At 44.8% G+C, this 13,513-nt stretch overlaps 1 protein-coding gene across 2 annotated transcripts in view; it reads left to right on the top strand.

Annotated features, from left to right (window-relative positions):
• ZBTB1 (zinc finger and BTB domain containing 1) overlaps positions 1–13,513 on the top strand; it is a 63,252-nt gene that overhangs the window by 41,822 nt on the left and 7,917 nt on the right. The window contains exon 3 of one of the 2 annotated variants that reach the window (XM_072864281.1): positions 5,530–5,551. In XM_072864281.1, coding sequence (XP_072720382.1) covers positions 5,530–5,536 — 7 coding nt within the window. In that variant the 3' untranslated portion in view covers positions 5,537–5,551. Of the gene's footprint in view, positions 1–725; positions 809–5,529; positions 5,552–13,513 lie in introns of those variants that run through there. The other variant, XM_072864282.1, reaches the window with a different exon arrangement.

The raw sequence follows: 13,513 nt of genomic DNA, 5'->3' as shown, positions 1-13,513 counted from the left end.
TGATAAAACCACGCAGAGGGAGTAATTGCATGAGGATTTCAGTAAAAGAATGTGCAGCTGGTTTTTCTGGCTTTCCAAAAGCAGCCTGCATTCCTGTAAGCGGTGCTAGGCAATCATTGCCTCCTGATTTCCCTTAGACCTTCGGTCTGGACTCGGCAGCTAATTCTGCCTTTGCCTATCAAACACCTTTAGCCAGTTTGCGTCTGCGGATGTAGTCGCCATTGAACGCGGCAGATAGCCAGGCCACAGGGCTCGGAAGCTGGGGCAAGGCTGGTGCTGGTGTCCGAGGAAGATGAGGATGTGAGGTGGGCACGGTATCTCTCCAGAAGTTACAGTGCAGCTATCTAACTACCCTTTGCTGTGGATCATCCAAGGAATGGGACTGAAATGCAGCAGTGTTGATACGTGAAAACAGTGCAAAGTGCTGAAAACAAGGAATTAGGATCTTCAATTTTGCACAGATCTGACGTGAAAAACCACACCAGTGTTCATAGTATTACGCCTAAGGACATCATTTATTCCATTCATATGGCATGATCCTCTTTTTAATGAGCAGGCAGAAGTACTTGGCAGGTAAATGGCATAGTCACGGACTAAGTATTAGCTACTGTGAAATTTAATTCTGTACTTGTGTGTCTAATACAAACAGTAGTGTGCACACACAGAGGCTAATATTCCCAGAGAAATCAGGGCTGACATTTAACTGCCCCTGGGAGAAGAGGAGGAAATTAATACGGTGGGAATGGAAGACGGAGACTTGACACAGCAAGAAGGAACAAGAGGCAGAAAAGAAATGAATGACTGGATGGTGAGTCAGTGATATTTTTGTTGAGTGTATGCATGTGTTTATTTTCTGGGTGTGATATCCGAATTAAACATTAGATATACCTAAAGAATGGATACATATGCGTACTGTTGAGTGTTCTCAGTTACTGGGACACACATGGACACACAAACACCACAAGAAACAACGTTAAAAGAAGCCTATTAAGGCTGCAAGGTCACTTGTTCAGAATTATGACCGTCAGAGCAAGCCTATTTCTTCTTTCTTTGTGTTTATGCATCATAATCCAGTTTTTAATTACACAGTAACAGGGTTTTAAAATTTTTTTCTTCTGTAAGGCACCTGCCTCAGTCAGTGCACACAATGGGCAGCGTATACTCTAACAAAGTACTATTTCCCAGTTCAATATACACCTTATTTACTGTGTGCTGTCCAGCCCCAGCTCTGGAGAAGAATTATCCCTTAGGATGTTGCCTGTGGATCTCATCACCATCGCATCTTGAGTGCTTCACAACATTAAACAGTTAGTTTTCAACCCTGAGATGTGTATAATTCCCACATAGAGAAAGTGAGAAAACAAAACACCAAAAGCCAAACACCATCTGTCTGTTATGGGGTCTTGTACTGGAAATGCCAAGGAACTGGTTTTTCAGACAGATTAGTATTATACACTTCTTGGACTGTTCAAAGTAGAGTTCCCGTTGGCTTCGGTCACAGCTGTGGGGTACCTAGTCCCGCATTTCAGACTTCCATGAAGCCAGGCTGTTTGCTCAGCGAGAAAAGAGCATGCAAATAATGGTCATTAGGGTGAAATGCGGGTTGGAGTGATTTGCCTGGCATTCTGTGACTGAAGCCCATATGGGAATCAGTTTCCCACGTAGCCTTCAACTGCTTCAACCATTACGCCTTAATTTCACTTCTTGTAATCTTCTGGCTCACTCATTTCATAGCTTTCAACTCTTGCAACAGCTGAATCAGGGATCCAACAGATACTAATCTCCTTTGCTACACAATGCCAGGCTTTTAATTTTTTTTTTCCAGACTGATATCCATTTGGGCCATCAGCACGGGTGGGATGTTTGGTGCTCACCTCTGCACCCTTAGCTCATGAAATACCTGGGCTGAACTGATCTCCGCCAGCAAGTACTTGGTGAAGGGTAGTACAGTGCTGCATCTGAGCATCCCAAGCCTCCGGCTCTGGTAACTCAGTCAGTCTTGGGGTTCCCCCTAACACTATTTTCTGTACTGGTCCCTGTGCTTGGCCAGAGCCAATTCTGTCCCACTCTCCACGAATCCCTTCCAGATTTTCTTCATTTTCCCTTAGTTACCTGTCTGCTGCACTGATTCCCAGGCCTTCCCTGCCTGCCTAGCCAGCTCTGTCTTTAGCTCTCAGTCCCAGTCTTTACATTCACAGTTGTTCTCCCTGTAGGTAGTTCTCGCTCTTAGTTTCTCCCCATCTTTCACCTGGGCTTTTTGTGACAATTTGCTCCCAACTCTAGTACAGCCGAAGGCTTGTCTCCTCTGCCTCCTGCACCACGAACACTAACACAGGTGGCCCTGACTATCTGCAACACGTCCTTTACTTTTCCGAGCTCTTTTGGCATGACTTTTACTGGAGCCAAGATGGGCCAATGGTCTCCTGAGGCTGATGACAGCCTCGCTCTATAAAAATGAGTTGATGAGCCATCAGTTCCATACCTCCCACTTTCGCCTGGTGGGGAGACTATTTCTATAGTGCTGCCTGGCTGCCATGGGTGAGATTTGAGGTCGTTCCCAAACCCGCTTCTCTCATCCTTTTAAATATGTAACTTGGCTGCCAAGTCATGGATATGTACTTGGCAGCCTGCAATAGCAACTGGAAACACAACGTACACAATATGATTGTCAAAAAAAAAAAAAAAAAGGGCTGTAGAGAACAAGAGCCAGAGCTGAATTTTCAGGCTGATTTGAGATTCTTGCTTAGCTATCCATGGACTGATTGTGTTTGCATGGATAAACCTTTACAAAGTACCTATAGGAGAAAAGATGCAGTGTTTGGAAGGCTATGGAAATGGGGGGGGTTAGGGACAGGTTGTCTTATGGAAATTTTCTTTCCCCACATTGTATTGTCCGTGTGTTCTTCCATGTGGTCATGAACCATGTGGTCAGTGCTGCTTTCAGGAGTATTTTCCTTAGTTAGAAACTATTGCAAAAATGAATTATGCCATCTTTAAGAGCTGAAAGCATAGGAAATGTTCCTTCTGTCTTACTGAACTGACCTGTGTGAAAGTCTTAGGTCAGGTGTTTTCATCTCTTCAGAGTACATACTGGCCTAGTGCAGCTGTACTAGCAAAATTTTCCTGGATTGTGGCTGGGTTTTACCCTATAGCTGACCTGATCTATTGAGAGGTGTGGTCCTCCCCATCCCCTTATCTTTATCTGCATCTCCTCTGGCCCTTCTCTGACTCCACCATGAACTGATGTAAAATGCGAACTCAACAGAAAGCTTCTCATTTATTTTTGCTGGATTATGATTTTTGACAGTTTAGGGAGCTGCCTTGCTGTGGAGACAGAGACGATAAAGAATCAACACAAAGATAAATGATGAGAAAACTTTGATGGGAGCAAGAATGCCTCTTCCATCAACGACTAGCTATTAGGCTGGCTTAGCTGTAATGCAAAACCTCACCCTTCATGGGGACTTGACTTCTGTTGGCAGAAAGTGCTATTGTCAAGATAACTTCTACCAATTTTGGGTGCGATCTAAGCAGTACCAGTTATACATGGCACTGTTCCACTGTGAATGACTAGTATGAGAGATTTTCTGCTTGCAAAAACAATGCTTCACAATATCCCAAAATCAAAACTCCTCCCTCAAAATCACACCCGTAAGTGACCTGCCTTAAATGTACGGGAATTATTTCCAGGGGCAGCTTGCAGATCTTGAGCTGATTGCTGGCATAGGTCACATCACAGGAGACTGGTGACCTGATAGATATACTTTTAAATCTTGTAAAGTCCCAAGTTAAAGTATGTTTAACATTCAGAGTGCTGCACAGACATCAGTGCCCACAATAGAGGGACCGGGTGCAGCTGCCTTCACTGCTGCCAGCCCTGGGCCAGTCACCAGGAAAACCTCTGCAGCTCCCAAGCCCAAATGAGTGACTGCGGAGACGTTACTGCATGGAAAACACTTATTTCCCTGTTTGGACTAAAATGTTACCCAGGGAAGCTGTTTAGCAGAGCTGGGAAGGAGCAGAGCACGCAGACCACGAGTCCCAGTCCGCAGCGCAGGCTGGAGGGGGATCTGCGTGCTGGGATCTGCAGTTCCTGGGGGACAGCAGGCTGTCACCAGGACACTGCCGTAAACAGTGCCTGCCTTACCCCCTGCGCTCCTGGCAGTGTCCCAGGCGAGCATCATGCTGTCTGTGAGTCTCCTCACCTTCTCCTCACCTTTCCCAGCTCCATCTTGTTGCTGCTGTTCATGTTTGCCTCTGCAGCAGATCCTGGGGGCCACGGGAGGCCCCATGGGGGGGCAGGGCAGGGACCTGTCCCACTGCCCCAGCCAGGGAGCAGGGCGGCCGGGGACAGTCATTCAGCCATTCCTATTAGTGAGAAGCAGCTGAGATGTATTTTGAAGACACAGGAGTGGCATTTTCTCCTTCCTGTGATGCGTTGGTAGGCCTTGCTCTGCCATACTACCACCTTTTCTATTTTTCTATTTTGCTTCCATGGTTCGTCATCCCTTGTGTGTAACATAAAGGCATAGCATTTGCATGGCCTTTTTCTTCGAGAGTTGTAAACCAGTATTAGAAAGCTGGAAGCGAAGACTAGAACAGACAAGTTGAAATAACCACTTTTTGTCAAAGCATTAGACCCATGGTTTCCTAATACTCATTTCTGTGGTCTACCCATCGCATGGGCTGCTGGCTGCTGACGTGAAATTATTCTGGTGTCTCGTATCCAGCGCTCTACTACCAAATTCGATTGAGGAAGAGTTTGTGAGAGCCTTATGGCTGGCTGGCTGAATGGTACCTGGCAAAAACTCACAGAAAGCCTTATAGTTTCACTCAGTTTAAATTTGTAGGCAGAAGGATTTCAGCAATAACAGTCATTTTGCTTTAAAGGTGACCTGCAAATAATAGTTAAGGGCTTGCAAGTCTCTCTTGTTAATTAAGAAAGGACTAATAGATCTTATTTATTTCCAGGGGATTTTTTAAAATGGATTTTTAAAAAATATACAGATACTGTAAAATGCTGTTACTACTAGTTTTGTCCAGTGTCCCCTGAAGGGTCCATCTGGTGTTTATTTAAAGTTCTCAGAATATCAGGAAAGTGCATAACATATTCCATTTTTAAACAGAGGTTTCCTTTTTCCTGATACTTAGTCTCTACAATTACATAAATATTATTAAAAAAAACCCCAAATAAAAGCAATGTGTTGTTTAATGCATGGCTGCATTTGATTTCTCAGTCTTTATTGATTAACTGGCAAACAAAGAACTGATGTTCCTTAGCAAACTTTCAATTATTTATTCATCACCTGAAAGACAGGTTTAAAAGAGGACAGATACACGTTTTTCTGTCTTATGCTGGCAACCTTTAATCTCAGAGAACTTCTGTTCAAACAACATCTGGGTGAAAAGCAGACTGAAGAAAGATAGAAAGTGGCCTATATGCACAGTGCTTGCATTATAAATGCTTTGTTGGGCTGAGAACTTGAGCATAGATTTATGACATGTACTCTATGTGCTGTTTTCTTGCAGACGATAAAACTAACTCCAGGCGTGTGGTACTGGAAAGATGATACTAACACACTTGAATTTGCAAGGTAAAAGAATGATGTTTAGTTTCAAATTATGCAGGTTTAGGCCTTGATACAGCAGTTCCAAGTAAGGTAAAGTCAGAGCCTAATATTGTTTTGCCTGAACATCAACTGCAGGACAACTTTTTTTAATTTCTTTTTATTTTTGATTGAGACTGGAGCTCCTTAACTGTTGCTCTGTGGCATTTATCCCATCATGTTAATGGAGAAAATCAGAAATATGCATGTACTTCACACTGCTCTCAAGCTGAACCCACTACAGAAGGACGGCTAAAAGTGTGTGGCGAGTCCTGCCACGTGTCAGAAATGTGCACCATGCACTAGAGCAGCAGGGCTGGACGCGAGGGCCAAATGCCACCCCAGGTGTCTATAGGTGGAGGTCCACCATAGACTGATGTTCCCTGTTGCCAGTGCTACATATGACTCTGTGCGATGGTGAGCACTGGAGGACTGCAAACCTTTACGGAAACCACAGCTCTGCAGGGGATGTAGTGCACGTAACTGTGCTTTGAATTTCTGTGGCAGTTGTGCGTTAAGACTTTATTGTTTAAAGTATTGGGGCAAAAATGCCCCACACCCAATCTATATCCCCCCTGCTCTCTTCTCAAGTGCAGGGAGCGCGGTGGAGCGTGGCGGCGATGGGTCAGTCACACGCTCCCTGCTGCTGCCTCCCTGCCCTGCTGGGCATTTTCCAAGCCTTTGTCACGGTGGAGCCAGGCTGCTCACCTCTGCCCTGGCCACACGGCTACTGCAGGCGCCTTTCATGGTCTGTGTCTCAGCAGCTCCGGCCACCTTCTCCGCTGGGTTTGGGAACACTGCTGACTCTTCCCGGTAGGTCCCCAGGGAGAGGAGTGAGCTCCCTAGTGACCTCCACCTGTCTCTGTCCTCAGCGATCCCAAAGAAAAGCTCTGGAACTGAGCAGTTTACATTTAAAATCTTCCTAAAGCCACTTGAGACACCTATTGCTTGAAGGGTTTACTGGCGCAGTGCGTATGGTGGCAGGAGACAGAGCGGGAAGACCCGGGGAAGCCCCTTTACTCTTTGCTTCTGAGTTCTTGAAAGCAATGTCTCACATGGACCTCACCACAACCCAGATGTTTTCTTAGTGTCAGTGAGAGGCCAAAATAGATATGCCTTTGTATCATGGGATGTTGACGTCTTTGCACTGCTGCTAGTAATTTAAATTCATCCTACTGCATGCTCATACTCTTTATTTCAGCTCCAATCCAGCAGCTGAGGAAAACCTTAAGGAAGGAAAAAATATTCACTTTCAGGAAATGCGTGTCAAGACATTAAAGAGGTATTTCAATTTAACTAGCCTAGCTCAAAAAGAAACAAGATCATTTGGGTGGGAATATTTTCATCCATTGTCTGAGGATCATGTCTGAACAAAACATGTGAAACAGGAAGCCAGCTGTCATTTCAACAGGGTGGATGAGTGGTCTGAGCATAAAAACAGAGCCAGACATGCCTGGTGTTGAATGCTAGCTCAGGCATTAGCCCGGTATGACTTTGGTAAAGTCATTCAGCATCTTTGTTGCTGTTTCCAGATCGCTCAGAACAAGGTAATAATTCTCATCTACCCCAAAGAGTATTGTGAGGTAATTAATTCATCTGTGTAAGGCGCTTCAAAGATTAAAGTATTATTACTACTACTATTATTATTATTATTATTATTAATTTTATAAATTCACAACATGGTATAGCTGACTTTCATCCATTACTTAAAAGCTCTTTGATCTAAATAATATAGTCACAATTTATTATATTAGCAACTAAAAGAGCAACTTCAGACGCAACCTTAGAGGTGAAATGTCCTATTTCTCTCAACATCTCCAGCCTGTTTTGTGGTTATAATAGTTGAAAGTTAGTTCGGGATACCTGCCAAACACATTTCACTGCCTGTCCCTTTGAAACTGAGTGCAATGAGGAGAGTACATACCAGGCAGATAATCTCAATATTCTCAGACTGGAATTAACACTGTGTCCTTAAATGTTATGTATCGGTCAACCACTAGCATCTTCCAAGATGATTGCCATGCAATGCTCCCTGGAAGAAGGCTGGCTGACACAGAAGGAAAATTGCATAGGCTGTCAAAGTGGGTACAACATGAATATGTGACGTTGGATGATGTCAAATGTGAGTAATTGCTGGTACTTTGTATCAGCAAGGCATCTTCCATACAAGTTAGAAAGCTATTTCTACTAAAGCTAGCAATTTTTTTGAGGAAATATTGTTTTTCTCCTCTGTATGTTTTCAGATGCTGCTTTGCTTTTGAAAGAAGCAAGTGAGTCACATCACATGCTATCATTTGCAGCAGTTATGAGGTATGTCATTTAGAGTTTGTCTCAAGAATTAGGTGTGTGTAGCTGGTAGTGGAGGGACCAGGGTGTATGAGAAGTAGAATATGAAGTATCAGAGGTTTAAAATCTCTCGTCTGTGAGGTTCAGTGGGAAACATGCATGTCGTCCTTGACACGTGCAGAGAAATAATCCTATCACCTGTTTGAAAGCCTTCCACTCTGTTACCTAAAAGAAGCCAAGAACTTGGGCCTAAATATCCGAAGGTTGTTATCCATTCTACTCTAAGTTAAATTCCGTGTTAGCCAGTGCATCTGCAACGCTGTGTGCACCAGGAGTGCTAACAGGACTGGGAATCTGGGCTGCCTTCCTGTGCTGCTGCTGTTCCCGTCAGAGAGAGCTACAGGGCTCCTTATTTGCTGCTATCACTTATCAGCGTTACTTCTCTATAGGCTAAAAGTGAGGAGGCAGCAGGCGGAGCATTGTATCTGAGAGGCATATCCCTGAGATCACCAGGGCCATACAGTCTCTGCATTGCCTTTGACTGAGGAATGTATCTGTAGACCTTGTTGAGCCTTAGCCATACTGTCCTTTCAGAAGGGGAGAGGTGTCCGAGTTGTCCCCCTTTTCCTTTGAATGTGAATGCCACTCTTCCAGCATGTTCAGTGCAGGAAACATGCTTCTTGGAAGTATGTCAGGTAATATCCAATTCAATTCACACTTCAGCGTGTTTATTGGACTCTGTTGGTAGTTCTCTAAAAGCCTTCAAAGTCTTAGTGTGCGGTGGAGTGCTTGCTATGAATAGGTGCCAACCATACACCTAATATTTGGTATAACATGGGCCCTTGAGCGGAGACTGTTCTTTTTCATAATGGTCTGATGGTGTCTATATCTGCAAATCTGCAGACTTCACAGTGACCTTTCTACCTTCCATTTAGGAATGAGAAACTAGATGAGTTCCTCATGGCCCTGCTCTTCTACCTATCTTTTTACCTGGAAAAAATTGCCCTGGAAAAGAAATGCAGATCCTTGATTTCGTGAGTACAAGACTTTAGGGGTGTAAGTACACAGAGCTTGCCCCAGCAGATCGGGAATCACAAGGCAGTCTTTTGTGTTAGAATCAGTGGGATTCTGCATATGAGCAAGGACTGCTTGCTATACTGGCCCAATCTATATATGGAATACTAAGGAGAAAAACCCCTTGGTCTCACTGTTTATGTCTCCCGTCCCCTTCTCCTCTGTGCTCTCCAGGACATAGGCTCCTCTGACTATGTAGAGAGACAGATTTTCTGGCAGGGTTTGAACTCTGCTTTGCCCCAGCCTTGCCCTGAGCGGCGTGCATTGCTGTTCACGTGGCCAGGCATCACTGTAGTCTCCCTTTCAAGATGGTGGCTGGATCCAGTCCTGCTGCAATGGGGTCACCAAATAATTTGGCTCCTCAAGGTAATGCTGCAATTTGAATAAATAATTACTACTACTACCAATGTAAAATCTATGTGAGTGCCCAGGATTGAATTACCATCCCTTAATGCCATTTCCCAGCAATAACATTAGCATTCAGTCATTTCTGCTTGCAATACAGAGCACCAAATAGTTGCAACCAGCAGTAACAACTGCTGGGTGTTAACTTGTGCTGTGGGTCACATCATTGCTTGAAGACTTCAGTTCTAAATACTTTGCAAAGCAGGTTCAGATGACTCTTAGGTGCTAGAAACATGTTACAACATGAGGAATATATGCTAGGAAAGCAGTTCCCAAGTAAGGGTGTGTGACCACGCTTGCTACCTTGCAGAGTGGAAGTGGAGATGCCAGGGGAACAGTTTAGGAGCTGCTGTGTTAGAGGGTTATGTGCCTTGGGAGAAAGCATTACAGAGTTACAAACTATGATTGTAAGAAACGTCAATGATTTTCTGGAGTCTGTAATAGTCTCTGAGAATTGATTGACCATTTTCTTAAAACACCTAATGATTACTTACTTCACCATTCGTGAAGCCTTGATATAAAGAAGGGGCTGATTTATCTGGTTAGAAGAAGAGACTGTTGGAGGATTGCTGGCCTTAAGGAATTGATTTGTTCTACATCCATAGATTGACAGGTGTTTCATTGTGCAAGGAATAATTCATAAATAAAGAAAACCATCAGTGTAGTTTCATACACAAAGGTCATAGATTCAGTTGAGGTGCTCTGGGCTGCAGTTTACAAAATGATACCCTTGCTCTTGGCAGGTAAAGGACAAGGAGGCCACTCTGTGGGCCATGACATCTCAAAATGGCTCATATCATCTACTGGTGTGGCAAATACAGAAACAGACCGAAACAAAGAGGAGTTTGGACCTATTGCAATATAGGGTTATGTTTCCTGGATCAAGGGGGCTCTGGTTAGTAGGTATCAGCTATGAGCACTGGATAAACCCTGCCAGGAGAGACTTTTCAGTGTGTTCTGGCATGCAGTGCTCCCAAAGTGACCTTTTGGTGGCCTTTTGGTGGGAAACCTATACTGACTCTCCACTTCCCAAAGGGATATTCTACAACACTGTTTTATTGAGATTCATTACCTCCCCTGAAGGGAAGTGGCTTGCTTGTTCGGATTACCTGCATGCAGTGTAACATCAGAGAAGCTTAAGGAGACACCACGCAGAAGCAGGAAGTCAGGGTATTGATCTACTGCAGTATAAATACAGGGAAGGAAAGTAAAATGACAAAAGGCAATTTTAGGTCCTATTTAATGTTGAAGTTCATCCTTAATTGTTCTAGCATCTTAGCTGACTTGGAGGAGCAGGGAGATATTAATCATGGTGTGAAGAGCTTTCTGACATTGCATCTTCTTTCCCTGTTCAAGACCTCCTGTTTCCTCTGTTATCCACCCGGTCTAATTCTGAACTTGGTATGTGCTATACTGCAATAGCAAGGACCGTCTTTTTCCTCCTGTGGAGTAAAGTTCTGGAATGGTCTTCTACTAGGAAGTAGTGGGGGCAGGCAAGAAAACTACTTTTTTTCTGAAGGTGGAGCTGCATGAGCTTGTGAAAGGGATTTTATAACTACATAATAGAATCGTAATGACATAAAATTACACTTGTGATAAGAATCCTTGGCTTTGTGATATGCTGATGTATTTGAGAGAATGTGAAAGAAGATTGCATAGCCATTTGCTTTCCTATATCTATCCCTTATAAATCCCATGCTCAGGGCTGTTGCTAGTGGCCTGCTTAGGAAGAAAACTCCCTTCCCCTTCCTCCAAGATGTAATTTAGTTTCAGAGGCTTTTTGGCTTTCCTGTGTAGTACTGGCTATGTGCCACAGGTAGAGACAGAGTGGAGGCAAGACATGCCAGTACCATTTCATGAGTCTCGTTAGTGACACCTATAATTTGCTACCAGTTAATCTGACAGACAGATTATGTGGAGGCTAGGCTTGGTGACCCACCTAGTCCTTTATCAGCCTGATGTTCCTATGTGACAGACACATCCAACGGCTGTGCAGTGCGTGAGCTGCTCTTCTTGTAGACCCTGTGTGATAAGCTAGTAACACAGAAAACAATGCTGGTTATTCCTGCTCCTAGTTGGTGTGTTTTGGGGCTCCTGCCATTTGGGCTGCCTATGAGAGATGCCTAACTCATCTGTTGGGACTACTCTTGTCCACAGGGAGCCAGGCCTGATGGTCTGAATAGCTCCTCAACTGTCTTAAACCTAGACTGTGTAGAAGTATCAGTGTCCACAGTGACACTGTGGGGATCTCTACAAGAGATCCTGGCTTCAAAAGTCATTGCTTCTGTGCATTAAGCTTTCTTTGGAAAAGAAAGTATTGGAAGGGGTTCCTATCAGAGGACGTCAGGATGAATATGGACATCTTTGTCTTCTTGTGACTTTGTCTTTTGTTGATGCTGTGCTGATTCTTTGTAAATCCAAGCCTGAGGCTTTCCTGGCTTCTTTTAGGTTCAGGAAGATCTTGTAACTAACTTCAAAAACAACCAACCAGTTTTCCAAAGCAGCAGGCATGAGCCATTCCCCCACCACAGACAGCTTGGGAGTATTCACCTCTGAAATATGTGACTCTAAGAACAAAAACTCAGCAGTGGTGGATGAGACATGAATGGAACAAGGGCTATTATTTCTGTCCTGCATTTTCTTTCCCCTTTAGTTTCTGTCTGTTTCTGCTTCCAACCCTTTCATGTCTTTTGAGGAAAATCTGCTGAATTTTATTAGCAATTATCCTTGAGAAGCCCAGAGTAATTGTCCTAATTTATTAAAGGTGGGTTGTGTAGGAAGCTTTAGAGCTGGAGGCCATCAGGGGTAGGACAGATAAAACCACCTCTCCTGAGTGTGAAAGGAGGCTGGTAACTTTTAGGCCGGCAGCGCTCCCAGGCACCGGCAGACAGTTGGGTGGATTACAGGGGAAGCAGAGGAAATAGAAAGCTCTTTGGTTTGGCATTTCCTTAGTGTTTGATCTGAATTGGTTTAAAATACAGGCTTGCGGCGTCAGCCATTCCTGTTTAGAGGCAGTCCCAAAAGCGCTTCATGTGCCTTTTTGAAGAGGAGTAAGTGCTGTGTCTGAGCCAGGCCCACCGCTCCAGGCCGCCCCGTGACAGAGCCTGCGCCCGGAGAGATCTAAATGCACCTCTGGGGCTTTTATGCGGGCTGCAAAAAGGGTTCATAAGCTATGCAGGATCAAAGACGGCAACCTGACAGGCTGTGGCCATGCAGCTTATAAGTTGTGTGGGGCAAGAGAGACTGTCTGGGCCCAAGCCCCAGGCCTTGTGGCCCCAACGGCATTGCCAAGCTGCGCTGGAAGCGTCTGAGCCCAGCCTTGCTGCAGAGGTGTCCCCGTCGTGGTGTCACGCAGCGCGTTGGTTTATGTGCCTGAAAACCACGCTTACTTCTCAGGAGCAGTCACTCCTCCTAGCATCCCTTCTGTCCAGCGCACCTTCCCTGGAAACTTTTTTCCCTTTTTGTTTTAAACAGGACTATGATATTTTTAGAGAAGAAAGAAATGGACGATGTGTTGGCAAAGTTAGCGGTGGCCAGGATTCACCTTGCTAAGGCGTACTGCAACCTTATCCTCGGACGAGGCATGGCAGAGCAGCTCCACATGCCTAGTGGAAAGTAAGCCAATGCCTTCGGGGGACTCTCGCTATGTCAAGGGCTGCAGCAGCCCAGGGCCAAGGCCTCTGTTAAGTGACACAAGTGAATGCCCAGGGTAATTAATGTCTTGTGAGCCAAGGAGTCACAGAGGGCTCAGGGACCATGAGACAGAGAAGTGTCCTGATCTCCCTGCAGCTCTGTCTCATCTCATAACTGACTCCAAAAGTGTTTCTGGTGAGCTGCTGCCAACTGATTTGGCCACAATGAGTTGCAGCAGAGCTCTGGATACCAGACTGGAAAGCTCTAGCCCTGGTATGTGGAAGCCTTGCTAGGTATACAGAGCAGGAAACTTGAATGGGTTCAACATGCAAGTCAGCAGGGCAAAAATCAGTGCCAGCCCTGGATCTTACCCCTGCCACTTCCATTTAACTACATCTTGAAAGCAAATGGTTATGTACCTGCTGGTTGCCACTGATCGCTGCATAAATTTCCTCTTATGCCAAGTAGGATAGCATAAGACTAGTCTAGCAAGTGAAGGAGACCATGTT

Source organism: Ciconia boyciana, chromosome 6 (assembly GCF_034638445.1).
Source record: "Ciconia boyciana chromosome 6, ASM3463844v1, whole genome shotgun sequence".
In the NCBI taxonomy this organism is placed as follows: domain Eukaryota; kingdom Metazoa; phylum Chordata; class Aves; order Ciconiiformes; family Ciconiidae; genus Ciconia; species Ciconia boyciana.
The sequence above is the reverse complement of the archived record's forward strand: the minus strand, read 5'-3'. Positions and strand labels throughout refer to the sequence as shown.